Source organism: Mycotypha africana (assembly GCF_025528875.1).
Source record: "Mycotypha africana strain NRRL 2978 chromosome Unknown BDF20scaffold_1, whole genome shotgun sequence".
NCBI lineage: Eukaryota > Fungi > Mucoromycota > Mucoromycetes > Mucorales > Mycotyphaceae > Mycotypha > Mycotypha africana.
In genome coordinates, this window is record NW_026515725.1 from 638,521 (window position 1) to 664,906 (window position 26,386).

General features: G+C 39.7%; 10 protein-coding genes across 10 annotated transcripts; 4 read left to right on the plus strand and 6 right to left on the minus strand.

Moving 5' to 3' along the window:
* Positions 1–322: 322 nt before the first annotated feature.
* BDF20DRAFT_812181 (isocitrate lyase) lies at positions 323–2,232 on the minus strand (the record flags this gene model as incomplete). Its single annotated transcript, XM_053076757.1, has 3 exons — positions 323–653; positions 732–1,422; positions 1,650–2,232. 3 exons carry the CDS (start codon positions 2,230–2,232, stop codon positions 323–325), a joined length of 1,605 nt encoding a protein of 534 aa, XP_052940257.1.
* Positions 2,233–2,561: 329 nt separating this feature from the next.
* BDF20DRAFT_842158 (peptidase M16C associated-domain-containing protein) lies at positions 2,562–7,264 on the minus strand. Its single transcript, XM_053079482.1, has 15 exons — positions 7,055–7,264; positions 6,911–6,957; positions 6,655–6,813; positions 6,474–6,573; positions 6,230–6,382; positions 6,082–6,140; positions 5,686–6,004; positions 5,528–5,586; positions 5,318–5,457; positions 5,061–5,220; positions 4,904–4,996; positions 4,122–4,823; positions 3,686–4,012; positions 3,179–3,612; positions 2,562–3,086 (listed from the first exon to the last, which is right to left on the minus strand). Exons 1-15 carry the CDS (start codon positions 7,119–7,121, stop codon positions 2,906–2,908), a joined length of 3,000 nt encoding a protein of 999 aa, XP_052940258.1. The 5' UTR covers positions 7,122–7,264; the 3' UTR covers positions 2,562–2,905.
* A 798-nt stretch (positions 7,265–8,062) lies between these two features.
* On the plus strand, positions 8,063–9,607 carry BDF20DRAFT_996969 (uncharacterized protein; the record flags this gene model as incomplete). Its single annotated transcript, XM_053085429.1, has 3 exons — positions 8,063–8,884; positions 8,972–9,209; positions 9,352–9,607. Exons 1-3 carry the CDS (start codon positions 8,170–8,172, stop codon positions 9,605–9,607), a joined length of 1,209 nt encoding a protein of 402 aa, XP_052940259.1. The 5' UTR covers positions 8,063–8,169.
* Positions 9,608–10,652: 1,045 nt separating this feature from the next.
* Positions 10,653–14,928, plus strand: BDF20DRAFT_903898 (uncharacterized protein; the record flags this gene model as incomplete). The annotated part of the gene is made up of 10 exons (XM_053082954.1): positions 10,653–10,789; positions 10,955–11,121; positions 11,253–12,094; positions 12,169–12,263; positions 12,358–12,680; positions 12,780–13,115; positions 13,227–13,389; positions 13,467–13,685; positions 13,773–14,436; positions 14,548–14,928. The coding sequence occupies 10 exons, from the start codon at positions 10,653–10,655 to the stop codon at positions 14,926–14,928; spliced, it is 3,327 nt and encodes a 1,108-aa protein (XP_052940260.1).
* A 267-nt stretch (positions 14,929–15,195) lies between these two features.
* Positions 15,196–16,339, plus strand: BDF20DRAFT_842171 (Shr3 amino acid permease chaperone). The gene is made up of 4 exons (XM_053079483.1): positions 15,196–15,303; positions 15,406–15,486; positions 15,577–15,766; positions 15,890–16,339. The coding sequence occupies exons 1-4, from the start codon at positions 15,235–15,237 to the stop codon at positions 16,108–16,110; spliced, it is 561 nt and encodes a 186-aa protein (XP_052940261.1). The 5' UTR covers positions 15,196–15,234; the 3' UTR covers positions 16,111–16,339.
* An 18-nt stretch (positions 16,340–16,357) lies between these two features.
* BDF20DRAFT_14596 (uncharacterized protein) lies at positions 16,358–17,169 on the minus strand. Its single transcript, XM_053074786.1, has 2 exons — positions 16,660–17,169; positions 16,358–16,586 (listed from the first exon to the last, which is right to left on the minus strand). The coding sequence occupies exons 1-2, from the start codon at positions 16,850–16,852 to the stop codon at positions 16,522–16,524; spliced, it is 258 nt and encodes an 85-aa protein (XP_052940262.1). The 5' UTR covers positions 16,853–17,169; the 3' UTR covers positions 16,358–16,521.
* Positions 17,170–17,577: 408 nt separating this feature from the next.
* BDF20DRAFT_842173 (ORMDL family) lies at positions 17,578–18,812 on the minus strand. Its single transcript, XM_053079484.1, has 3 exons — positions 18,456–18,812; positions 18,111–18,372; positions 17,578–18,021 (listed from the first exon to the last, which is right to left on the minus strand). The coding sequence occupies exons 1-3, from the start codon at positions 18,541–18,543 to the stop codon at positions 17,871–17,873; spliced, it is 501 nt and encodes a 166-aa protein (XP_052940263.1). The 5' UTR covers positions 18,544–18,812; the 3' UTR covers positions 17,578–17,870.
* Positions 18,813–18,876: 64 nt separating this feature from the next.
* Positions 18,877–20,225, minus strand: BDF20DRAFT_842175 (uncharacterized protein). The gene is made up of 2 exons (XM_053079485.1): positions 19,841–20,225; positions 18,877–19,763 (listed from the first exon to the last, which is right to left on the minus strand). The coding sequence occupies exons 1-2, from the start codon at positions 20,168–20,170 to the stop codon at positions 19,089–19,091; spliced, it is 1,005 nt and encodes a 334-aa protein (XP_052940264.1). The 5' UTR covers positions 20,171–20,225; the 3' UTR covers positions 18,877–19,088.
* A 2,400-nt stretch (positions 20,226–22,625) lies between these two features.
* Positions 22,626–24,485, plus strand: BDF20DRAFT_15947 (cytochrome P450). The gene has a single exon (XM_053074820.1). The coding sequence runs from the start codon at positions 22,684–22,686 to the stop codon at positions 24,331–24,333; it is 1,650 nt and encodes a 549-aa protein (XP_052940265.1). The 5' UTR covers positions 22,626–22,683; the 3' UTR covers positions 24,334–24,485.
* An 805-nt stretch (positions 24,486–25,290) lies between these two features.
* BDF20DRAFT_812816 (uncharacterized protein) lies at positions 25,291–25,785 on the minus strand (the record flags this gene model as incomplete). The annotated part of the gene is made up of 1 exon (XM_053076830.1): positions 25,291–25,785. A coding segment is annotated over one exon (495 nt), but the record flags the coding sequence as incomplete, so codon positions are not given.
* Positions 25,786–26,386: the final 601 nt, after the last annotated feature.

The following is a 26,386-nucleotide window of genomic DNA, read 5'->3' on the forward strand; positions in this document are numbered from 1 at the left end:
ATAAAGAGGTTTTTGGGGTAAAATAACTATTCTTTACAATTTAAATAAAGGCTTAATAGAAAAAATGAGTGAAGAATCAACTAACTACTTTGTCTTTTGATGTATGTACGGAAACAAGATTTATTTTCTTGAAGAGCGTATTTATAACAAATAATGTAATGAGGATAAAAAAAGGGATATGGTATACATTATTTTTTTTTTTCTGCTTTCGGATAAATAGGACTATTTTTTCTAAGTTAAGAATAATATACAAAGTTTATAAGGGGCATGATGGTTTTTTTCCGAGTGGGGCGGTTTCTTTTTAGAGCACAGTCAAAGAACTTTAAGCCTTGAATTGGTCTTCAGTGACACCCTTACCCATAGCGGCAGTAGCAGCAACACCACCAGTAACGGTCTTGATCAATTCATCAACATAGTTGGCACCAGACCACTTTTGATGTTGAAGGACATCGACACCGTGTTCACGTTCCTTACGTTGAACTTGGCTGACATAACCAAGCATACCTTGTTCCTTGAAGCTCTTGGCGAAGGTAGCACTGGCCAAAGCATTGGCGTGGAGACCACCCAATGTAATGAATTGCCAGGCAAAGCCAAGCTTACCTAAGTCAGCGATGTAAGTGCGCATGTTATCATCAGTCAAACCAGCAGCATCCCTAATTTAGATAATAAAGTTACAATGAGTGTGAGTTTCACAGCTTTTGTTTTGTATTTGTTTTGGGGAAAAAACTTACCAGTTGAAGGAAGGAGACAAGTTGTAACACAAGAGCTTCTTGGGATAGACAGACAAGACGCCTTCAGAGAACTTCTTGGCTTGAGAAAGGACAGGCTTCTTGGTTTCCATCCACAACATATCAGCATAGGGAGCGAAAGCAATAGCACGGGAAGTAGCAGCTTCAGTACCACCTTCATAACGGTAGTAACCTTCACGAACACGGGGAAGATCCCAGTCCCAGAAGATTTCAACACCGTATTCCTTAGCAATAGCACGGGCTTCAGCGTTGGACTTGTAGTGGATCTTGTTGAGGAATTCTTCAGCAGCCTCCTTCTTACCGGCCTTGATGAGTTCATCAGCAACGGCTTGACCATAGCGCTTAAGACCGGCCTTGGCAACCCATTCATCTTCAACGGCTTGAAGAGCAGCACCAGTCTTACCGGCTTGTTCAGCTTCGTACATAGTAGTAGCCAAAGGAGCCAAGTCAGGGTTAGTGGTACCAACGATGAATTCGTGATCACGAGGATCAATGTTGGAAGAGAGAAGAGTGGCAGCTTCAGCATCAGAACGAGCAACAATCAAGTTCTCGACACCCATGATATCGTATTGGACACGGATGGCAATCAAACGGTTGATGTGTTCAGCAATAGGGACCAAGACCTTACCAGCCATGTGGCCACACTTCTTGGTACCAGGAGATTGATCTTCGACTGTAATTGTTGATAGAAAAATAAATTAGGTTTTGTTAATTCTTACTTGAACATACACACATACACACATACACACATACACACATTATACAAGGAGATGTTAAATATTTCCATAAACTGCATAGTGTCTTTTTTTTACTCCGTCGTCTCCTCCACCCAATCAATCCTTTTTTCGGGCATAAAATTAAAGGTTGAAACACATAAAAAAAAAGGGACAAGATACTTACTGTGCATACCAGCAGCACCACGTTCAACGAACATCTTAGCAAGCTTCATAACAGCAGTAATACCACCATGACCAGTATCACCATCAGCAATGATAGGTCTCAAGTAATCAATGTAAGGTGTGTTGGCACGTTCTTCAGGGGTCATCTTGAGACGAGCTTCACGTTGCTTACGGTCGTGGAAAAGTTGAGCAAAGAAAAGGTGCTCGACCTTGTTGGGAACAGTGTCCATAGGGTAATCAGCAAGATCAGGTCCAGGCTCGTTGGAAGTAGAAGCAGTGGAAGAACATTGCCAACCAGAAACGTAGATGGTTTCGAGGTAAGGGGCCATTTGAGTAACTTGAACGGGGTCAAGAGCACCAAAGGTATGGGTGGTAGTGCCGTTAGCCTTGTGGCCTTGGAGGATCTTCCAGACCTTCTTGGCTTGAGCATCTGAGCGGTAAGTAGTAGGGAGGGTACCACGCTTGGAAACAATGGATTCAGCAGTGTAGGGACGCTTGATACCTTCGAAACGAGGAGAAGCCCACCACTTCTTAACTTGTTCGACTTCTTCAAGGAAAGCTTGTTGTTCGGCGTCGATGGTCATTTTGAGATATGTTTTTGATAAAAAAAAACAGGAGAAAACAGAAAAGAAGAAAAGAAAAGGATCAAAACAGGCTTTTTTTTATATCTCTTAAAATGAGGCTCTCCCCGATCAAACGCACTAATGGTAGCGTGTATAACCACATATAAGCTTCCAAAATAGGTGTGATATAGCTTTTAGAAGGTTGCTGTATATTTTAAACCATTTGAAAGTCAGAAATAAAGGGAAATTTTAATGACGCATGTGATCTACTTTCAAGGTTCTGTTTTTTTTGTCAAAAAAGTTTCCCCATGTGAAGAAATGTGGGGTAACGAAATCCCTTTTAACGAACCTCATTGGAATTGGCTGCAAATAAAAGTTGCATTACCGCCATTCCGAACTTTCCGTTCAGCTTGGGTTGCTCAGTAATTTGTCACGCTTTTTACACAAACCCAAAAAAAGGTGTTGTCTTCTACTTGCAACAAAAAAAGCAAGTAAACATCACACTTTTTCAATGATAAACTAGACATTGAGTTGACAAAGAATTAGACAAAGCAGAAAATAAATAAAACGTGTCGCACTAAAAAGGGGGCTGCCATTGTTATCTTATCTATTTTTTATCTATAAATAGTTATAAATAGTAGTAGCAATTGACTAAAGAAAAGAATGATACAGAAGATGAATACAGAAATGAGAGTTAAGCAGTAAGAACATCTCCCCACTTATTGATAGACCATCCTTTCTCTGGAGTGATGCTATCCGTTTGTTCACCCAACAGTGCAGTCGAAGATCTGTTTTCTTTCACGGGTTCGCTCAAATATTCATGAGCAACACGTTTAATGTCGTCCTGCGTCACCTTTAGTAATTCTTCTCGTCGCCTAAAGTGCGATGATTAGAAGAAAAAAAAAAAAAAAAAAGCTCAGCTTTATGCTCACTGTTTACAGGCTACAACAACAACAAGTAAACTTACATCTGTCTCATTTCGTCTGAAATACCGTGTACGAATTGAAGCATTCCTTCCTCTGACACACTTTGTGGAGCATCAACGCTCTGGAAGATGGAGAGTTTTGATTCGACCATTTCTTGGTCCGTAAATTTACGTTGCTGTACCCAATCAATGGAGTTCTTGAACGTATCTAAAGTTTCCAATTTGCGAGGATCTCTATAAGAGTAGAAGGAGAAGAGTCCGTTTAAGCCTGCATAACGGGCACCGCCTCCATAAGCACCGTTCTTTTCTCTGATCTCTCTATGAAGATAATGGTTGGTCATCAAAGAGGAGAGCACTTGAAGACTGGCACCATCTGGATGAGTATAAGGAACGCCGCGGAAGACTTGAGCTGAGAAATTGACTTGGAAAGGCAGAGGGAAAAACGTTTTTTTGAATTGAGGAGTGTAGGAGGATAACTATTCATACATACGCACATATATATTAATGATACAGATCAGACATATGATAATCATACAAAGTCTACTTTACCGAATTGGTGGATACATTCTTGCTTTCCGATGGTAATCCCTGAATGAATTTGAGAAGACTTTTTGTATTACTATCTACTGCATCTTCTGCGGAAGTAATGGCAACACGTAATGAAGGTTGTGATAGCACAACAGAAGCAATTTGTTTCAATTTATCTACTACTTCGGAAAGGTCTTCTTTGGCAGCTAACCGACTCATGAAATCCACTTGGGTCATACCACCCATCAATTCTGCGTTATACATGCCTGGTGTTAGACTTGAGCCAGCAAAAGTTCTAGCAAAAACATGTCCAGAATCAGCAATCGAATTCACCATAGACGATGCATTCTATTTAGGGAAATAGTGATAAGTGTGCGCCCAGCCCCCGTGATGATCATATCAATAGATACATGACATGTCGACATGTGAATATTATGTTTTTCATTTATATACTTACGCCATTAATCAGTGTCTTTAGCTTTTCAAGATCGTCAAAATTCGTTTCATGCACCAATTTGGCTAAAATATCATACATTCTCTCGATATTACGATCCAAACAGTTACCGGTGAGCGCAATGCCTTCTTCGATATGATCGATATCAGAATGATTCGTTGTCAAAGTCGTTGAAGCTCGCAATCCGCCAGTATAAAGACGAATCTCTTCATCAATTTCAGCCATGGATTGTTGACGAGTACCCAAAGAAAACAATGCATCACAAAACAACGGTAAATACATCTTTAAATCGTCAGGAAGCGAAGGTAAAGTGCTGATGGCTCGGAAGTACGTAAGGCCATTGGTGGATGTTGTTCTCCATTGTACAGGGGTGTTGCAAATACCAGTATGCTCTAAAATAGTATGCTTTGCCTTGGTTGCAATATCGCTCAATTGTAATGAAGGAAGACAAGATAGGTCTTCAGTGCCTTCTTGAGACGCCAATAATTCTTTTCCATCCACTTCGATTTGCTTTCGGTCTTCCTCTGTAAGTGCGCTTACTTTCTTTGCTAATCTTTCTTGTTCTTCAGTAAGAACGTTATTGGCATACTTATCGTCGGGACGCATAATAAAGGTAAGTGTGTGCTTGTTGTTGAGAAGATATTTGTCGATCAAGTTCTCAAAGAATTTGCCTTTGCTCAGCTCGCTTTTCAGTCTATCGATATTCTACATTTTTTTTTTAATAAAACAACAAAAAAATTAACATCTTTTTCGGTGGTTAACAAAAAGGTAACACTCTATCTTACCTTATTGATTTCTAACAAGTCAATAGGATCGACTCCATTGAACCACCCAGAAGAGATACCGTGCATGATTGTCAAGCCAAAATCAGCCGTTTTCTAAAGAGGAAAGTCTTTTGAGTTTTTGAATGGGATGCATTTGCTTACAAATGATAAGACTTACATGCTTTTGTCCAAGCTCCATTTGATGAATCGCTGCTTCGATACGTTTAGGATCAAAACCTTCTTCTCTAACCCTTTCAAGAACAGATTGAATCGTTGATTTGACTTTATCAACATCTGTTTCTTTCACTCCTTGTAAACCAATTGCCATCGAGCTTGTTCTTTTTTTTTTCCAAAGCGAAAAACAAAAGGCTCATCAGTGATCCTTTCATGGCTGCACATGCTTGGATTTTGTTCAAAAAATTCACAACTACTTACTTTGTTGAACCGTCATAACCTGTATTTACAGAGAATTCTGATCCCAAATTTGTATCAATCAATGCTTTGTACATTGGCGAAGCATGTCCATCTAACAATAGGTATGATAACAAACGCATAGAGAAGGATTCAAATGTGTCCTAATAATAGTAGATATCGATAATTAAATTAGCCAAAAGTCGATTAATGCATCTAGTTTAATAAACTTACTGCTGTGTCGTTGGCGAGGTAAGATATAGACAGCTTGGTTTGCTTGTCTGGTGGGCTCACTATTTTACGTGTTTAGAAATAAAATGTAAGCCATGTTCTGTCTGTTTGCGTCCTCACAGAGGGATTCATTCTCGGCCAATATTTCTATTTTATTTTACTTGGATCCAATGCACAGGTTGTTTCAACAGTTCTCGGTTCTTTCCAAGGTGTCACATCTTTATTGACAAAAGGCACCGTGGATGCTTTGTATCCACTCAATTTATCATTGATAGCAGTTAAATGATCTTCCAACGAAAAATCGCCATAGGTGAAGAATCGTGCATTGCTGGGATGATAGTATTGTTTATGGAAATCAAGTAGCTGTTGGTGTGTCAAGTCTGTAATAAACGGAGGGTCGCCTCCACTAGCAAACTCGTAGGTTGTGCCTGAAAACATGGCCTGTTGCATACGACTGTAATATAAATAGTTGGAATCCGACTAATAGATATTGGAACAGTTTTTATCATTAAATCAACATCTCTTCAAGTATGGCCTTCCATGAAAATTAAACTTACTGTTTGGCCCTTCATTTCATTATAAACAACGCCTTTGAATTGGATGGGCGATTTCGTATCTGTAAAAGTAGAAAAAGATATAGCCTCAATTACTTCTCGTTCAGCTGGAAAAGAATGCATATCCTTCCATAGTGTAGATGATATTTACCTGTAGGTATCTCATGTTCTAACCTCCACCCTTCTTGCTTGAAATCTAATCTATCTAGCTTTGGATGTAATACAGCATCCAAATACACATCCCTCAAATTGTTATAGTCAGCTCTGTTTGTTGTTGCAAAGGGGTAGAGGGTGTAATCGCTCGCTATTAAGTAAAATGATTAATTATCGGTATACATGACTTGTGCTTTCAATTCTATCAACTATTATTACTAATATCATCATGATGACTCTACCTGTAAATGCGTTCATAAAGGTAGCCAAACTTCTATTCAACATTTTGAAAAAAGGGTCTCGAACTGGGTACTTTTCACTTCCACATAAAGTTGTGTGTTCCTAAGTAATATGTCAAGTGTAAATACTAACGTCATATAATATATACACACCTTCCTCTCCTTTATAAACACTGAAACTTACTAAAACATGCGGAACACCAGTATCATTGCTCACAGGTGTGTGAAACCCAACTGCAAATACATTGTTGGTATCCTCTCTATCAATATGTAAATGTTGCGCACCTGTCGCTTCATGCTTCAAGCTGATAGCTGTTAACTCAAGTTCTGGTACTTTTCTAACCTGTTCAGTAGCAAAGAAAAAGATTAGAAACTCGTCAATAAGGCACTTGCTGTTGAGAGCTTTTCAGCATCAATTGCACTTGTTATAGGACTATTACTTGTTGAACTTGATAACCATGCAGACGTTGACCAGGGGTCAATAAAGCTGTTGGAGTCATAATAAAAGTAAAAATGGAACCGCGAAAATAAATTAGAACACCAGTGCAAAGCAATTCAAAAGTACGTATAATTTAAACACATACATTTCGTCGTATAGCGACGTATATTTTTACCGAAAAGGCGATTAGCAATGCCAAGTTGTGTTGACATTTAACTGTATGTTATTGTTATATGAAAAAATTCAAAAAATGAAAATCGTAGTCCCCAATTGACAGAAATCCCTTTTGTCTGTGGTTTTTCTTTTTCTGCATACAAAAAGCGAAAAAACATCTTTCATCTCCGCACCAACCGATCTTCTTTTGTGGAGATCGGTAAATCAAGCATAAATTTTGTAAAAAAAGGGTTTTTTCAGGGCAAGCATTATGGGTGGTAAAAAGACATCCATCACATAGTGTTAGAACACTTTTTCGTATTTGAGATCAGATGCTTTATAAAAAAAGATCATCATTCACTTTAAAATAAAGAGAATGATGCAGCTTTGCAGGCCATTCATTGAATAGGAAACTACAAAAAAAACTTTAGTAATTATGAGTACCGTGAATTAGTAAGAGCAGGTATCATTTCTAGCAATTGTACGTTAAAGAGGGCCATGCACTATAGTCATATAACAAAAAACAAATTTGTTAGAAACTATTGACACAATTTTAGATGTTCAAGACAAGCCACCTCTGTACATACGGCATATTTGAATTTTTTGACATAGTGATAACCTTTGAGCAAAGGCACTACAACAAAGAATTAGCGATCATTACTTACTCTATCAAATGTCATCTCTTCTGTACATACATATATCACTGGAAAGATAGTTAGCTTAATGACAACTAGGTGCTCATGTATTTCTGGTTTTCTCTGTTCGATATGCGACTGACCATGCCATCAAATTCTTTTGCCTATACTATCGACGGCTCTGACCGACTTTATGTTGTCACAACGTATCTACAGTTCAACACTGTCAGCAGCAGTAACAGATATCCGACGGGAATAAATTTGCAGCAGATTTGGATTTGTGAATGAACCAAGAGAAATATCAATCAATGCTTGCTTTTTCCGTCCATCTTTATCTATTTTCCCCCTCTTTCCTCTCCCTTTCGCTTTTTGGTCTAAAGGTAGTAGTCCTGTAACTTACGCTACCTGATTGAAAATAAGCTTTTATACAATATATTTGAAACTGAAAATTGTGCGTAACGAGTCAGATTACATGGAGACTTATTATCCAGCCTTCTTGGATCAAACATTTAGAACGAATATCACACAAAGTAGCAATACCGTTGGTAAAAACCAAGTTCATCATCATCCTGTTGCTTCTTTAAATGCTTCAAGAGCCCAGAGCTTTCCTGTTTCTATGCAAAAAGATGTCGCGGAACGATCCCTCATGGACCTATTGCTTCCTTTGCCCACCGAATTGAACGGTTATAACGATAAAGATGGGACATATTGGCAACAAGCAGTAGGCAACACTCGTGAAGCAATTAATGCATTGGCTGACAGAATCGCATCTGTACGAAATAGCATCCAAGTCAAGGAAAACAAATTTCTTGTGTTGACAAAAGCAAAGCCTTTTACATGTGTACAGAAGAAGGCAGCGCTTCATTACCTTGCTGACATAGCTGACTTGATACAGGAAGAACAGCGACTTTGCTCTTTTTTGTCTGATCTTATTGTACGTGACGATACCAAGTATGAAGAAGAAACAAAAAACGTTTGTGTAGAGTCAAATGAGCAACAGAAGCAAGAAAACAGCTACCATGCAAGAGGAGAAAATAAGTCGTGCCGCTTACCTACAGCCTCACATTGGACCAACTACAGCAACAAAGAGCCTTCACCATTTGCCACGCTGACTAACGTCAATAATAGCAGTCATAGCAGTGGCAATGCTGGTGAAAGCAAGTATCTGAATAGCTCACAACAACATGGTATGATGAATAAGAAAAGGGGCCTTTTCTTGATGAAGTTTTGAAGGAGCAAACGCCATACTCATTTCACCCTCCATATCGTAATAGATCACTTTCCACAGAAAATCATTCAGTACAGTATACATGAGCTCAAGGACATTCGCAAGTATTCGACAAAGATTCCTACATGTTATCATGTCTTGGAAAAGCTTTCCATGTTTTTGTTTCACAATAAAAAAAGAGATATTCATGACGAACGCATTCTGAATGGGTTTCAAGAATCAAATGGTTATCAGCGGCCACGACAAAGTTATCACTTTTCCTGCAGCAATGGTTTTCATGAAAGGTATTGTGTTCACTAGCAAAATAAGAATCTGATTTATTGTCAATGGGTTTGATATATCACTTTTTTCTTTTGCTTTCGCTTTTTACAACTAATGTGAATGAGACTAACGAGTAATGAGAGATATCCTCCTTACAAACTGTAGAAGCAGTAACTACCAAACGAACGTCAGCAATAATGTAGAGACAATCCATGAGTATCCTATTACCAGCACTACTGCTACTACGGCTTCGACTACGACCACTACTTCTACTCAGCCTGCCTTCAAGTGCTTTTCTATCCCAAGCGATAAAGATGAAGGTTTGGAAGGAGAGCAAACCTTTCAATTTACCGGTGTTATTCCTTTTCTTCATTGCCGTCATCATATCTGTGAGACGTGCCTTCATGAAGAGCAAACATAATACATAGGACCAGTATTGGGATAAATAGGAATGCTCATACTTTATTCTATATATGTATACCTACGTAGAACCGATAAGTACAGTATAAATAGCTTTCTCACTTTCTTATTTTGGCAGTATCCAGCTTAAAAGCATTCATTCAACACCATTGTTGTTCCTTGGATTACCGTAGCGAGTTTATTGTTTGGAGCCTAGTTTAACAAAACACTTCCTTTGAAAGCCCCTCTTCCTGGGCTACCACTGCCGTTCACAACGCTTATTTCTTTATGAATGGGAGCTTTTTGCTAGGGCAAGTGCGCCTATGCCTTTCTTATGGTTTTTTGAAGCCAAAGTAAAGTGAATTGCGTGATACTGCTTTCTTCCTCATTCCATGTCTTGGTATAATAGAGTGAATTAATCAACACGACATCAAGTCAAGGATAACATTTCAAGGGTCTTCCTATGACTATGGAGGGTTGGGCGCTTTCATATGAATAAATGCAATAATGGGAAATAACCAAGGCAAAAGTCAGCACACGCACACGCCCGCACGCACTTGGAAAAAAAAAAGAAACGACTGTTGCCCAAATATGGTTACTTAACTCTACTCGAACCCAATGCTATTTCCTGTATTTCTTTTTCTTTCTCTTTTCCTTTACCCGTCTCTTTCCCTTTTCTTTCTTATCGTTTACTCTTTCTCTTCAACTTGCTGTTTAAAATAATAAAGAACACGAAAGATAATAAATGGTTTTCGACCCTAGAAAAGACAAGTTGGTTGACACCTTTGCTGGATTAAGTGTGAACGATGCTGTTGACGCTCCAAACAACTTGGAGTCAACGCAAAGCATTGACGATATCTTGAACAACGATATCGATACTGATAGTACTACACCTATGACGAGTGCCAAACATAAAACCAAGCCAAAGATTACAGATCGTGAGTGTTTGTCATTTCCAGCTTAGTACTAAACGCATGCATGTAGATGAGGAGAAGTTGAGCTAACGTCCCGTTCACCCGCCTTCCAACCAATGTTTGTGTTTTAAAAATTAAAAAATAGAGGAGTTTATGCTAAAAACACTCTTACCTGAAAATCCTGATTTGAAAACTGAGGGCACAGGTGCCTATCATTGGCATATAAGCAATTGGAAGAATCTTGAAGCCAAAACGCATAGTCCAATTTTTCAAATTAATGGTTATCCTTGGTAAGAATTCAGGGCGAAACCGGGGGGAAATTCAAAGATAATTCTGGTGGAATGTCTGTGGAGAGAACGTACAGATACATACACATACGTCCATACGTTGGCCCCTCAAAGAAAAAAAAAATCTACAGTTTATACTTACTTTTTCATCCATCCTAATAACAATAGGCGTATCTTGTTGTTTCCTAGAGGGAATAATCAAAAGAAATCCGTCTCAGTCTATTTAGAAATAGCCGATCAAACGGAGAACAGCTTACCAGCAAATTGGCATGTCTGTGCTCAATTTGCGCTCGTCATTTCTAATCCAGAAGACCCAACCCTGTATTCAACAAATAGTAAAGTGTTTGTAGGATATATAGCGCCGTGCGCATCTATGTGCATGTGCAAGAGAGAGAAAAAAAAAAGAGGCGAGAGTGATAAAAGAAAGAAAGCAATAGTCTAATCATGATCTTTACTCCCTTCTTAGGCGCAAATCATCGTTTTTCAAGTGAAGAGATAGATTGGGGCTTTACTCGATTTTACGAAATAGAAGAGCTAAATCAACTATCAGCACAAGGCAAAGGCCCCTTCCTGATCAACGACAACAATGAAATTGTTATCTCAGCCTTTGTCCGATGCATTCAAGATGAAACTGGCGTTCTATGGCACAATTTCACCAATTACGACTCGCGTAAGGAAACGGGGTACGTTGGTATCAAAAACCAAGGCGCCACATGCTATATGAATTCACTTCTTCAATCGCTCTATTGCACGAATACCTTCCGAAAAGCAGTATACCAGATACCTACCGAGAAAGAAGAACCCACCAACAGTGTGGCTCTTGCCTTGCAGCGTTGCTTTTACAACCTTCAATACTCAGCCGAGCCGGTTGGCACGACCGAGCTGACAAAGTCATTCGGCTGGGATTCATTGGATGCATTCATGCAGCATGACGTTCAGGAATTCAATCGTGTGTTACAAGACAATTTGGAGGAAAAGATGAAAGGCACACCCGCTGACGGCGCTATTTCGAAACTATTTGAGGGCAAAATGAAAAGCTACATCAAATGCATCAATGTCGATTATGAATCCTCCAGAGTTGAGAATTATTATGACATTCAATTGAATGTCAAGGGTTGTAAAGATCTGACAGATTCGTTTGAGAATTACATTGAAGTGGAAACGCTGGAAGGTGAAAATAAATATCAAGCAGAAGGTCATGGGTTGCAGGATGCGAAAAAGGGCGTCATTTTCGAAAGTTTTCCGCCAGTATTACATTTACAGTTGAAGCGATTTGAATATGATTTCATGAGAGATACCATGGTGAAGGTAATGGATTATGTGGTTTCTACAAGTGTTTCTGGGAGTGATTGGCTAATATGTATGTATCCTACTATGAACAGATCAATGACCGCTATGAATTCCCTTCAGAAATCAATCTAGACAAGTATTGCTCAAACTCTGATAAAGATGGACCGTATGATTATGAGTTACATGGGTAAAGCTCTCTGCATTTGAAAAAGGACCTCTTCACCGATAGCTTACCAGCCATCCCTTTCTTCTTCTTCTTCCCCCCCCCCTATTTTTTGTAGCGTTCTCGTACACAGCGGTGACATTTCTGGTGGACATTATTTCGCTTTGATTAGACCAGGAAAAGAAGAAAAATGGTATCGATTTGATGATGATCGTGTCATACCCGTCACGCACAAAGAAGTGTATGAAGAGAATTTTGGCGATGAACCGCTCCGCAACGGTCGAGATGCACCCAGCTTCCTTAATGGCAACACAAGGACGAATTCTGCTGCTCGTATGATGAAGAGGTTTACTAATGCATATATGTTGGTTTATATCCGAAAGAGTAAGCTGGATGAAATTCTCGGTCCTGTGTCAGAGTCGGATATTCCTGTCCATTTGAGTAAGTACTTAGTCAGGGAGCAGGTTGGATGAGGGAGTGTGGGAAGCCGTCGGGGAAAAGAAAATACTCAGCTCATTCACTCCACTTTTTGGTGATTAGAACGTCGATTGGATGACGAAAGAGCAACGATTGAAAAACGCAAACAAGACCGACAAGACATGCATTTGAATGTGAAAGCAGCTGTCATTACTGATAAGGCATTTGAGGATTATCAGGGCTTCAACTTGGCTGTATTTGACGACCGATCGATTGAAGCATCGCCTCGAGTGGATATTTTCAAGGAGCCCAAGACAGAGAAGATCAGTGCCTTCAAAGAGAAGCTGATGGCTCATTATCAACTGGAACCTGATACGTTCAGATTATGGAATATTGTCTATCGTCAAAACAAGACGATTCGTATTGATCAGTTATTGACGGCCGCTGAAGAAAAGCAGTGTATGTTTTTTTTTTTGGGGGGGGGGGTTTTTATTAAAGCCATAGCACATCGAATTAACCTATGCCATGCATTACCTTGTATTTTTTTTTTTTTTTTTTGTCCTTTTGTAGCCATGGAAAAACTGAGAGAGTTGACTTGTGTCAGTACTTCGATGAATGGCTTCGCCAAACTTTATGTGGAAATAGCAGAGAAGGGTAAACCTTTACCTGTCATTCGAAACGACCAAATCATTGTCTTTGTCAAGTATTTCGACATTCACGAGCAAGCGTTCAGGTAAGTAAGGAGGTTTAAAGCGGAGGGTATGGATGAAAACTCATGCATCGTACGCGTACTTCTTATATCATTTTTAGAGGCCTCGGTCATCTATTTGTCGCAATGAACGAAAAAGTGAGTTCGATATTAAGTACCTTGGCTGAAAAAGCAGGATTACCCAAGAGTACATCTATTCAACTATACGAAGAAGTGAAGCCCTCCTCTATCGATCTCTTGAAGAGTGATCTCACCTTCCGTAAAGCCGAGCTACAACATGGTGATATTATCTGCTTCCAGAGGACATTATCGCAAAGAGAGTAAGTTGGGCGGCCGGGGTGGGTCGTTTGTTGTTCATGAAGAGGGGATGGCATGTCTCACTGAACATTCTCTTGTACTCAATGTAGGGTGGATGACTATACACAGAAAGGCATGATCACATCTGTACCTGATTATTACCAGTCTCTTTACAATAGAGTCGGTGTCTTATTCAAACCAAAGCCGAATAGTGAAAATAACTCTCAACATGAAGAGATCAAGCTGACACTGGATCGAACGGCCAGTTATGTGACCGTGGCCAAGTCGTTAGCAGATCCACTCAAGGTCGAAGCGAGCAAGATTCGGTTCACCAATTCGTATGCAGTCACGCATCAACCGCGAGAGGTGATTCACTATAAACCTGGCACGCGACTGGAAGAGATGGTGACGCTAGCCAAGCCTCAAGAGTATCTTCAGTGTGCCAACTTTGATACGAGTGCGCCTTTGTCCGTCATGTACTATGAAGTGCTGGATATCGATGTGGCTGATCTCGAAACGAAGCGATCGATGGATGTGATTGTGTTGGGGCCGACGTTACGCAAGGAAACAAAGATAACAGTACTTTTAGCGCGAACAGGGTCTGTGCGTCAATTGCTGGAACAAATTATCAGTAAAGGCAAGATGGAAGTAAAGGACCCTGCGAGAATTCGATTGTATGAAGCTGTGGATGGAAAGGTGACCAAGGAGTTCTCTTTGGATCAAACCATTGATAATGTAGCAACCACAGGGAAGTCCACGGTTGTTTATGCAGAGGTAAGAAAAAGTGGGTAAGATGTGTGAAAAAGTGTCGAGTAGAGAGTACGTGCATTTGTCATTGCGTGCTTCTGCTAACGTAGCTCATTTATTTATTTATTTTTTGTTTAGCCGATACCCAAAGATGAGTTGGAAATGAATCAAGATACCGATCGCCTTATTCAAGTGGTTCATTATCATAACTACCCAACCCACTTTCATAGTATTCCTTTCAGATTTGTTGCTATCAAAGGGGAACCGTTTGAAGAAACAAAGAAAAGATTACAGAAACGAACGGGTCTGGGCGATATGGACTGGAAAAAGGTCAAGTTTACGGTGTTGAAAAATCTGAATGCTCCAGAACCACAGGTGATGACAATCGATCAACCTGATTTTGATTTACGTAAAGCCAAACTACAAGAAGAAGATGCACTTGGTCTGGATCATGTAGACAAGTCTACAAAGAGTCGCTTTAGTAGCGTCTTTGATAAAGGCATTTTTATTAGAGGTTAGACAAAAAGCGATGGTGAACCTAAGAAGAAAAAAAATATATATATATATAAAAAAAGAAAAAGAAAATAAAAGTACCCAAAAACAAGGAAATGTCCTTCTTAAAGTAAGAAGAGATGGGTTTATGTATTTAAATGACCCAAATCCATCATTTTTGATGCTTTTGTTTACTTTTTTCCCTCAGATTGTGTATAAAATAAAGTTATCAAACTTTAAACTCCGGAATGAATGGATCCAATTTTAAGGAAATTTTCCGTTCTTCACTTTGGCTTGCCACTTTTTCGATAGAGTCAATCCAATAGTCGAACCATGGCAAAAGAACATATGCAATCAGCCAAAGTTGTTCTTATTCTCTGTTCATGCTTTTTTGCGTATGGAGTGAGTGTTATTCTATTTTATTGGAAATGCGAGGGAAACGAGATGTACCCATGGCTAATGGGACAAAGTGTGGAATGTTAACACCTATGCCACGCTCTATAGACAGTTTGGTCAGACTGGGCGTTTGACTATTATTTTCTCTGGGCCAAGACAGGCGGACCTGATGCCGTGGCGAGAGCAGCAGTAAGTTTTTTACAGAGTGTCCCTCAGGGGGGTCAAGGATGACATCTGTTCTGAGAGGGTTTGACAAACTAAAATAGTGTTTCTTATTAGCAATACTACATCAATCAGCTGAACGCACCCGATATCATTAAATATATTCCATTCGTCAATCTGATGATTGCTGCTGTCGGTTTTGCTGCTGGAATCGCCAATATGACAGACGGTAATATCTTGTTTGATGGCGCTTCTTTAGTTCTGATGCTCTTTGCTCTTTCTACGTATGCCACCACTGTAAAGCCAGGTAGGTCCTTTGTAGGATTTGTATTGTTCGAAAACGATTTTACGTCATTACTAATATACCATGACGAACGACTGTGGAAAAACATATATTGACAAAAAAAAAAAAAAAAAAAAAAAAAAAAAGCCATGCAACATATCTCTGAAACGGAGAAAGTAGCTGAGATCAGTAAGCATTTGAAGAACATAGCTGCAGCTCACTTTATCATCACGTTGGCCATTACAGGCATTGTTGGCTTGCAGATCACGCACTATATTTTGAACAAGAGAGCAGATCATGCTGAAAGAGCAGAAATGGAGGCTTCATCCTCTTCCAGAAACAATGTGGAAAGCAAAAAGTCGAAATAAGAAGGACACAAAAATGGTCAATCACACTCAAGTCCATGACATGAGGCTATCACTTTTATGTTTTTCCCTCCCCCCATATGTACACACATGATGAGTAACGCCTGCATAAATGCAACAAACATTACTGCCCTTTCCCTGGTTAAAACTGAGATCATTGATTGCACTCCACATGACATGTTTTAAACTTTAAAACGTGCATGCTAATCCTGGTCAATAGGTACAATGTAGAATAAAAAATCGTTTATTGTGAATCGTATGTCAAGTGGGTGAGCCCCAAAAAAAAAAAACCCCACAATAAAAGTGAGGGTGATAGATGCGCGTGTAATGTGTCTGTACAAGTGCCACTGGAAGGGTACATGTTAGAGAGAGTGATTCTTCTCTTCCCTTTCAGACAGGTGGGGGGGATTTCCTTTATAGTCTGAGACCCCCCTTGTATTTAGCATAACCCAAAACAAGGAAAGCTCCCACAACAAGACCTATGGAGGATGTTGTGATTTTTAATGACAGGTTCCACTGAACATCCCCGCGTCTTTTCTCATTCTCCCTTACCTTGATAGAAACCAATAGCAGAAGGAGACGTTAAGAAACTCTCAGCTTCCTGCACTTTAGGTTGGGCATTTCTCTTGAACTCTTCGTATTCAGCCTTCAATTTGGACAATTCTTGCTTGGCTTGTTCAGCAGCCTTATCGATGTTTTCCTTCATCACCTGTTCGTTTTGGGAGGCAGTGTTATTTGTAGACATGATAAAAGATAGGATATTTCCAACAAGGGGAGAAGAAACGAGAAACGGAAAAAAAATAAAAAAGAAAAAAGAAAAAATAAAACCAAAAGAAAAAAGCCAACAAGCCCTTTTTATAAATGCATCTGGGACTTTTTGATCACTTTACTCTCTCTCTCTCTCTCTCTCTCGTTCATTAGAACAATGGACTGCATAACGATGATATAATCATGTCGCGATTTTCTTTTTTTTTTTTTTTTTTTTTTTTTTTTTCCCTTTTGGCCCAAATATTTACAAGGCACCACAGCACTTTATCCTATACGCTCCCCCGCCCCACCCCCCTCCACTGCGGACCCTTAATTTAGCTTGTACAATAACATCATCTGTGTGTGTGTCCCATTATTGAACGAGAAGCCATCACGGAAAGTAGAGGAAACCCCCGTTTTTACATTACAAGATCAAAAGGCCATTTAGTAGTACAGGTTTATATCTGAAAAGGAAAAAGGGTGTTGTTGGGAGATATGGAGAAGGGAGTATAAAGAGACCAAGAGTTAAAAAAAAAAAAAAAAAAAAATTCAAAATCAAAAGGACAATGTGATATACAACGATTGAGTGATAGCAGTAGTAGTATAGTTGTTGTTTGCTGTTGTTGTTGTTGCTGTTGCTGTTGCTGTTGCTGTTGCTGTTGCTGCTGAGGGAGGAAGGAGCAGTGATACTACCATAGTAAAGTGCGGTAGAGAGGACCATGCAAAAAAAACCAAAAAAAAAAAACCAAGAAAGGTTCAATGGGATGAGGGAAAGAGCGGGCAGAGGGTGTGTGTGTATGTGTGTGTGTGTGTGTGGGTAGGAGGGTAGATGTAATAGGATGAACTGCTTTGGATAATATGGATGAGCATAGATATTTAAATACATAAAACGTAGTCAAAGAAGCGTGGTTCGATCGATGGGCGGTATTCACACTTTTTTTGTATTTTCTTGTTATACGTACGTCCCAGTTCTAATAAAGAAAAATTGTCTCTGCGGTCTCCTCTCCCGTTCCTTGTTAATCCATTTCATAGTCCAGTGCGTTGATACCAAAGATGCGTACTCTATGCATGACGGGTAACTTGGCAATAAGAACCACTAACAAGGACGCAAAGTTGATGAAGAATAAAAAAAAGTCATAGTGTGTGTAATGTGTACTCAACAAAAATCTATCATTTGGTAATGAAAAACAAAAAAAATGTGGGTCAAACGGCACAGTCCTCATCATGACATTGGGGCACTGGCTAGGGTAACTTACAAGGCTATAGGCACCGCTGTTAAGAATTTACGAGTGGCTGTGAATTGCACTCCTCCGTCAATTTGTTCCCATAAAGTTAATCCATCGTAAGCTCCTTGATTGTTGTCAAAGGGAATGCCTTGCACCCAATGGAACATGATGTAATGACCAAAGTTGAAGGTCAAATTGGTGAGTGTCCAACTTGCTTCCGGTGAAATAAAAGGTATCACTGTAAATAAGGCTTTCAAGCCAACGACAACAAAGATGGTTGTAAACCATGCACCTATAAACCCCCCAATCCCAATCCCATCGTCGTCGTCAATAACAAGTTTTTCCTTTTATTTGTTAGTAAGCAAGAGAACCAACCTTTGTAATTGACCCAAGAGGAATTGAAGTTGGGCATAGAACTTTGGTCAAGTGTTGTGAATGTTTTGCCTTCATTTTTTGTCAACATGTGTGCGTGCGTGTGTATGTATGTATGTATGTATGTATTTATGTATGTATGTAAGTGTGTCTGTATGTGTGTTATGGTGTGTATGTGTGTAATGTCTGTTGTAGATGTTTATCAATGGTTGAAGGCTTATGATTTAAAGCTGGTGTGTTGCTGCAAGTCTTTGTTGGAGGATGGGTTGAAAAAGAAGGAAAAGAATAAAAAGAATGCGCTTTTTGGTATCAGATTATGAAAAAATATTGTATTGTTGATGACTTTAAAAGGTTAAATGCAATCAAAAAAAAAAAAAAAAAAAGAAAAAATAAAAAAAGAAAAAAAAAGAAAAAATAAGGATTGGGTTTCCATTATTTGAAACTTGAAACATTCTGATTGGACAAGATAAAAATGAAGAGGAAAATGGCCCCAAGAGAAGAGGAAAAAGGTGGTTTTATTCCCAAAGAGATATTCTAATATAAAATGTGATCGATAGAAAAATATATATATATTACAAAATGTACAGGTTTTTTTAAAGGAGAGTGAGAGAGAGAGAAGGGAGGGGGGGGGGTATTTTAATAAAAGTCTACTTTATCGTCTTCAGGTGTAGGAATGCCGTGATGAATATGATAGTGAGGTGGATGCGTTTGCTTTGGTTTTTTGCTATTATTATTAATATTTGCATTCGAATGAGGAGTATACATGGCTTGTTCTACACTGGTATAAGATCGTTTTCGAGAAGGCACAGGACTGCTCGTACGAGGAAGAGGGCTATTTTGCACAGAGGAAGGAGAAGAGGAGGGGGAGACAACCTGCTTTGGCATAGCTTCTTTTAGTTGACTCTCAAACTTTTGATACAATTCAACAGGTACGAAAAGCTTATAGTCAAGCATTTCCAACAACGCTCTCTCGGCATGATTGATTTCCCGAGGAGATAGCTTGCTGATTTTTGCCCAACTGGCATTAGTAAACGTATTATCATACAAATATTTATGCGCACAGATTAAGGCTGCTAAAAACATACGACGGCCGCATTTCACAATCGAATCGTATTGGCTTCGTTGACCGATATGTGGGCGAATTCGGAAAAGGTAAAAAATGGCCAGTTGAAGGGTCGAGCGAGTAGCTCTTGAGCGTTTTAAGAGATGACGCACAAAGGTGTTGGTATTGACTACCAGTTGACCATCTTTGGTATTCGTAGCTGACATTTCAGAAGGCCAAGAAGTGCGGATCGTAAGTGAGGTGATATCTATGGGGGGTACAAGAACAGTACGGATGAGGATAAAAACGACCGAGCTTGACAACGCAAAAAGGGGGTTCTCTTACCAACCAGTGTATCGACATAAATCTTTTGATATCGGTTCACATCGTTGATGATGGTTTTGTTGACATAATTCGAAGGATTTACAGTAGACGTAGTAGTAGTAGTAGTATGAAGGGTAGTATGAAGGGTATGTTGCTGTTGCTGATGATGATGAATAAAAGTATTTACAAGTTGGATATTGTGCAAAAGGGTATTGGATATGGATGACTGTTGTTGCTGTTGTTGTTGATTCATCGACATGCCCACTAAATAGCGATAATATTCTTTTAAACATTCATATTGATCATTATTCAACGTATTAGAAGAAGTAGTAAGGCTATTATAGTTTGACATGAAGTGATATTGAAAAAAAGTTTTTTTTAGAAAAAAAAAAAGGGAAAAAAAAAAAGTATCATAGAAAAAAGGGAATCCTTATATAATATTACCATCCATATCCCCGCTGAGTAAACACTCACACCCACACGTCCGCGCCCGCTGGACACCCACACACAAGCTCTTGTCTCTCTCTCTCTCCCACTACGCCCATAGCCATGCCCCCCCCCCTCCCTTATCAAATTAAGGAGTTCGATATCGGAGTTTGGAAAGTTTTTATGGTGGATCCCTCTTCACCCCCTTCTTCTTTTTTTCTCATCGACTCGTTGCTTTTTCTTTGAAATTCCAAACAAAAAATTGTTCATGACTCACTTTTCCACCCATTAAAGTCGCTTTAACCTAAATAAAGTAATTTGACACTTTTTTTTACGTACTGAGTCATTTTTTTTAACAATGTCGTATCCATTGATTTTTTCATTTACAGTCAAGATGAAAAAGATTTTTACATCCTACATAGTGCACACCTAGGCCGCATAGGACTGCCGCATTGTCCAAGTACGTACACACTTGTACTCATGTTGTCATAGAGGAGACGATATCTTGTCTTTTTTTTTTTTTTTTTTTTTTTTTCGACGATTTAAATCTACAATTATCGCCGCCATCCGAATCAAGATTTGATTTTACCTAAGCTTTTCTGATTTTATGCAATTTCAAAAAAAGATGAGATAAAATTTTTATCTTTTTTTTTTTTTTTTTTTTTTTTTTTTTATTGTTATCATTATTCCTTTTCCAAATAGAAATGACTACGCATCAGAATGTCTATAGTACGTAGTTGGATCTTTTCAGCGTCTTGTTCTTTTTTGTTGGCACCAAAAAAAAAAAAAAAAGGATTGCTTATACAAAAGATAGGAAAATGACAAATTATAACAATGATGATATTGCTGATCTCTTGTACACTTTTGAGGGAGGGGGGGAGGGCAGCATCATTTTCGTGTAATATTATCGTATCTGAGAACTGTGCACACACTCCTTTCGTATCAAATGAGCCAACATCCCGTGTGAATCCTGTTGTGTATCTGATTGGGAGAGATGGGAGGAAACGTGTTCTTTTTGGCCGCACTTTCCTCATTTTGTCAATCAGTTCCGGGTCTTCTTTCCTTTCCTTTTCTTTCTCAAAGAACCAATCAAAAGGTTGCATTTTTTGGTAACTGAATGGGCAACAAGAATGAAACAAACAATCACGAATGGTTACGCCACTTTTATTAATTTTGATTTCAATGTCTAGTTTCAAAGAAAAATCGTCCTCAACTATTGCGTGATTCCTTTTGAAAGGCCTTTGCGAAAATCCATCACGCTCAGTTGCATTGATCCACGTCTTTTTTTTTTTTTTTGGGAGAGGGAAAAAACCTTGTTAGTCAGTTGGAGTCTTCAGACTTGGCATGCTTTTCCATCAAGACATCCTTGTTTCGAGAGTGAATACGTTGGCATGCTATTCACATAGGTACCCTATAACCACGAATCGCACTTGCCCTAGATAAGAGACATTATTGGCTCACAAGAATTAGTCAACATAAGCAAAGAGACGTTGGAAGGTTTCAACCCCCACTCCCACCCCCTAATGAATCTCATTCGTCAACAGTATATCTACATTTCTTTTACAAAGACAATCGTGACGCTTCCATGAAAAAAAAAAAAAAAAAAAAAAAAAAAGTTGCAACCCTTCTCGATCTCAAGGATAAGATGTGGAGGTGGAGAGCGGGCCAACAAGAGTTTCTCTACGGATGTTACTTGGATTATCTAGATGAAATCACTGATCCATATCCCATCCATTTTAGCTCATTGTTAGTCACCTCATGTAGTTACAAATCAAAGGCTGTCAAGGCTAGTTTAAGGGTTGCGTAAAAAGAACATCACAAAAAGAGGGTGCGGGTAGGACAATGTAGATAACCTACTACTACTATTCTACATCCAGATGGTGGCACTCATTCATCATGCAACTTTTTTAGGTAGCCGTCGGTATATTATCAGCTCACCCTATGTGTCATCATCCCAAAACAAGTACTGATCCCATTGTCTAAGGGATAAGTAGAGCTCCTCTCTAGTAGCCATCTATTGAATCATTGAAGGAACAGTAATAAAAGTGATGATGAAACGTGCAATAGCAAACAATCACACAGACCATTTACAATTTCATAAAGAATGGTTGTATATAAGTCATACTTTAATAAAGAATATCAGATGTTATCTTTACTCACCACAATGATGGCTTAAGCGTTCCATTGGTTGGATGGAGTGAGAATGAAAGAAGCACAGTGCAAGTACTACAGTTGCACGAAGGGTTGCATAGAAGCCTGAAAAAATGAAAAAGAAGCACTTCCATAATTAGGCATTCATTCCATATCTAGATAGTAGAACGGATGGGAAAAAAAAAAAGAAAAAAAAAAAAAGGCTCAATCATTACAATCCTTCGAGTATTTCTTACTTTTCCTTTTTCTTTTGACTGCAAAAGCAAATGATTGAGTAACCTATTGTCAATGATTTACAAGGTGCTATCTTACATTTTAAGTTTGGCTACTACCTTTCTCATCTCAAAAGTGGGTCAAAATGTCATATGGGCCAACAAGAAAGCAGACGGTACACCAAAACCACCATGGCCCGTCTCTCCTCAGCAACTCCCTTTTTTCACCAAAGGGTGGACCGATTACAATAACGAAGGTTATCATGCTTTCACGCGCTGGTCAAAACAGTTGGGTCATCTGTTTTCTGTCAAACTAGGTTTAAAACGTATCATCGTGCTCAATAATGCTGAATGGGTGCATAAAGTGCTCATTGAGAAAGAGCAATGGAATTCGTCGCGCATGCTTTCTGACAGCTTGGAAAAGACCTTGACAGACAATGCCAAAACCATCTTTACCGCTCCTTTCTCGCTCTATTGGTCTCGGTTGAGAAGAGCCACTTATTTGGTCATTGGCAAATGGAACGCTTTCCAATTTCAACATCTGTTTCAACAAGAGGCGAACAGACTCTCGCTCGGTATCAGCTCAGCTATGACCATGGACAGCAGTAACCATTCTACTACAAAAAACTTGACAGCAACCGAATTGCGCCACATGGTGGATTTGATAGCGATGAATACAGCGTTGACCATCGTCATGGGGAAAAATAACACAAACGCAATGGACCCACCACCGCAACACCATGACGACCCTGCTACCATGTTGACATTGCTGCAAAAAATAAAGGCATTAGAAGCGCGTCAAACGCAACACCTCAATCGTGTCGGTCAATTTTTCCCTTTCATCAATGCCTTGTTGGACGTAAAGAATCTCTTTACGTTGGATTCCACCAATGTAAACCTACGAAACGAAATATTGGAAATATTCTTACCTTGGTTTGAACCTATCTATCAACAGCAAGAGCAAGAGCAAGAGCATCCGCAGCAGCAGAAAAAGCAGATCGATGCCATTGTAAAGAGTTTGTTGCATATTGAACCCTCCAGAAATGATCCTGAACCTGTTCAGTTGAAAAAAGACGAAGCCTTGGTCAATCTGGTGCATATGGCATTACATGCTTATACCTATTTATCCTCTTCCTTGTTTACTCTCATTCAACGATTAGCAGCCTCACCTGACCTACAAGCAAAATTAAGAGAACAGGGGAAAGCTTTTGCGCAAGCGTTGGTCCATGAGTCTCTGCGGTACGACCCGCCTCAACCTTTACTCGCCTATGCTCCACGCACAGATTACGACTTGGACAATGTGGAAGACGGTCATCCCACGTCCGCTTACCGTGTCGATCAGGATACAGAGATCATTGTCAATGTCCATGCGATTCATAGACAGTCACAATACTATACCAAGCCAGATACATTCTCGCCTGAACGCTTTTTAAAACAAGAAAAAGAGACAGCACCGCTTTTACAGTTGCCACAGGAACAAAAAGCTGCTAAAAGTGAACATAAAAAGGCAAGCGATCACTTGGCCTTTGGTGCTGGACGTCGTGCTTGTATTGCTAGTCAATTGAGCACAGATTTTTTGGCAACCATCGTATTACACTTGGTCCATTCCTTCGAGCTGAAAGGGGGCAATGTACACGATAAAATCGAATGCAAGACGAATATTTGGTCATGGATTGGCAGAACAGAAACAAAAGGCGCCAGTATTGAATTTATAAAACGTGAATGATGTCGTATCTACCCAACACCCCAACCCCAACCCTCACTACTCTTACTCACTGCTACGCGTTGTTGCGTCTTTATTTATAAACCAATGTTGAACTCATTGAACCACCCAATACCCCCCCCCTCTTTCATCGATAGTTTCTCCTTATCACAAACATTATACACCATTTTTTCCACCCATCTAATGCAAATGATTTAAATTGTTACTTTATAATGCTTTACTATATACAAGAGTAGGGGAGGGGGAAGGGGGATGAATAGAAATAAATGAATGACTATGTACAAAGTAGGCTGCTGAATCAGTATTTTAAAATACGCTGTTGAAGCGCTCTTCCATACCATGGATGAAAGGGTCATTGGGCTCAAAATGGTCCAGGGCCAGTTGGGATTTCATCATGTTTAAACAGAGTATCAAGTTCGCGTGGATTCTTTCCAGAGTGATGGGATTATTGCTATCGTTAAAGTGCTGTTGATATCTAAATCGTGCGGCTCTTAGCAAGATTTCCCAAGCACTGTATATCCAATTGATGTCCACCAAGCATACAGACTCAGGTTTAGACAGTAGAAACTGAACAAGACGTACTATGTTGAAAGCAACACGGACGGACGTGTTGACGATAGGCAGATCAAAGTTCAATTTACTCGGGTCCAGTGCTTTTATAAATTTGCTTATATAAACTTCATCACTTTCTTGGAGTTCTTCATCTGTAAAATGACCCTTCTGCTCTTTTTTCATGTATTGTATCCTAAAAATGAGCCTCATCCAGTTGTCTACCGTGTGTTGATGGCCATGCTTCTTTCTCACATCCGTCGCCGTCATGCTTCTACCCAACTTGTCCGCCGCCGATCGCGGATAAAGATCGTGCGTATGACAATTACCTCGTCCAACTTTATATTTCTGGAAACGATCGTCAGAGGGGCTGAAAAAGTGAGGATGTTCTGTACCATATTGGCTTTCTTTGAAACGACGAAGCAGCTCTTCTGTATTGACGCTCGCTTCCATCGGGCATTTGGGCACGTAAGACTTGGCCATGATCAAATATTCATGATAAATAGATACTGCTGTAAGCATGGGTATAGGTGAGTTGTTAGCTCGGTTGATATAGTCGTTCTCAAGCGCTGTGAAAAACTCTACATCACTCATGGTATCTTCAAACAAAGGGACAGAAAGCTGATAGTCGGCAGGAAGAACTGATTTATAGCAATGACGCAGGCCCATTTCAATTTGATGACCGAGCACGCCAATGTACGTCGGGTAATCCGATGCCGCTGCATACTGCGCTGCTTCGTTGATCGTTGTCTTGACGGCACACAAGTAGTACCTCATTTTCGCAAACTGCTTCTCGCGTTCGGAATCGCCTGGGTATATTTCTACCACGTCGTGGAACTTCTCGCTTAAAACAGAAAATAACTGCTGAGGTGTGACGCGCTGTTCAGGTGACCACAGGTTGGCCATGATGTACTGGACTTCCAGATTGAGTCTGGTATAACGAATGCCGCGGTAGACACGGTGAAACAACATAGAAGCAGCTGATTGAGGTGCTTTGTTCTCTGTCGACTTTTTATATCCATATTGAGGCAGCAGCAGATTGTACATCCGTTCCGCTAAACACAAGTATCGATCTGCTTCCTTTTCTTCCTTTGTCTTGAGTTTATGGATCGCCATATATTTGTACGTAATCATGCTTTCCAGGTCGATGTCATCAAATTTCTCCTCAATTAAGAGTCGAGCCTGTTCGAAATAATAGGCGCTGTAGGCTAGAAGGGCATCGGCCGGTAAGATCCCGTAGAGGTGTCTGCACGGCATTCGGCAAAGAGCACTACAAAGTGCCATCACAGCAGACGACGATAATAAAGTATCAGGCTGCATATAGCGTCGAACAAATTCTGGCACATATAAAGAGAAATGCATCAAATGAGAGCAATGAAAATAACTGAAAAGCAAACGCATGGTAATCGTGGTAAGCTGCTCAACAGACGACGACATCCTGATAGTCAAATTCAGTTGCTGCTGTTTTGTCTCATCCAATTTCAATCGGGGGATAATCTTGTTCATG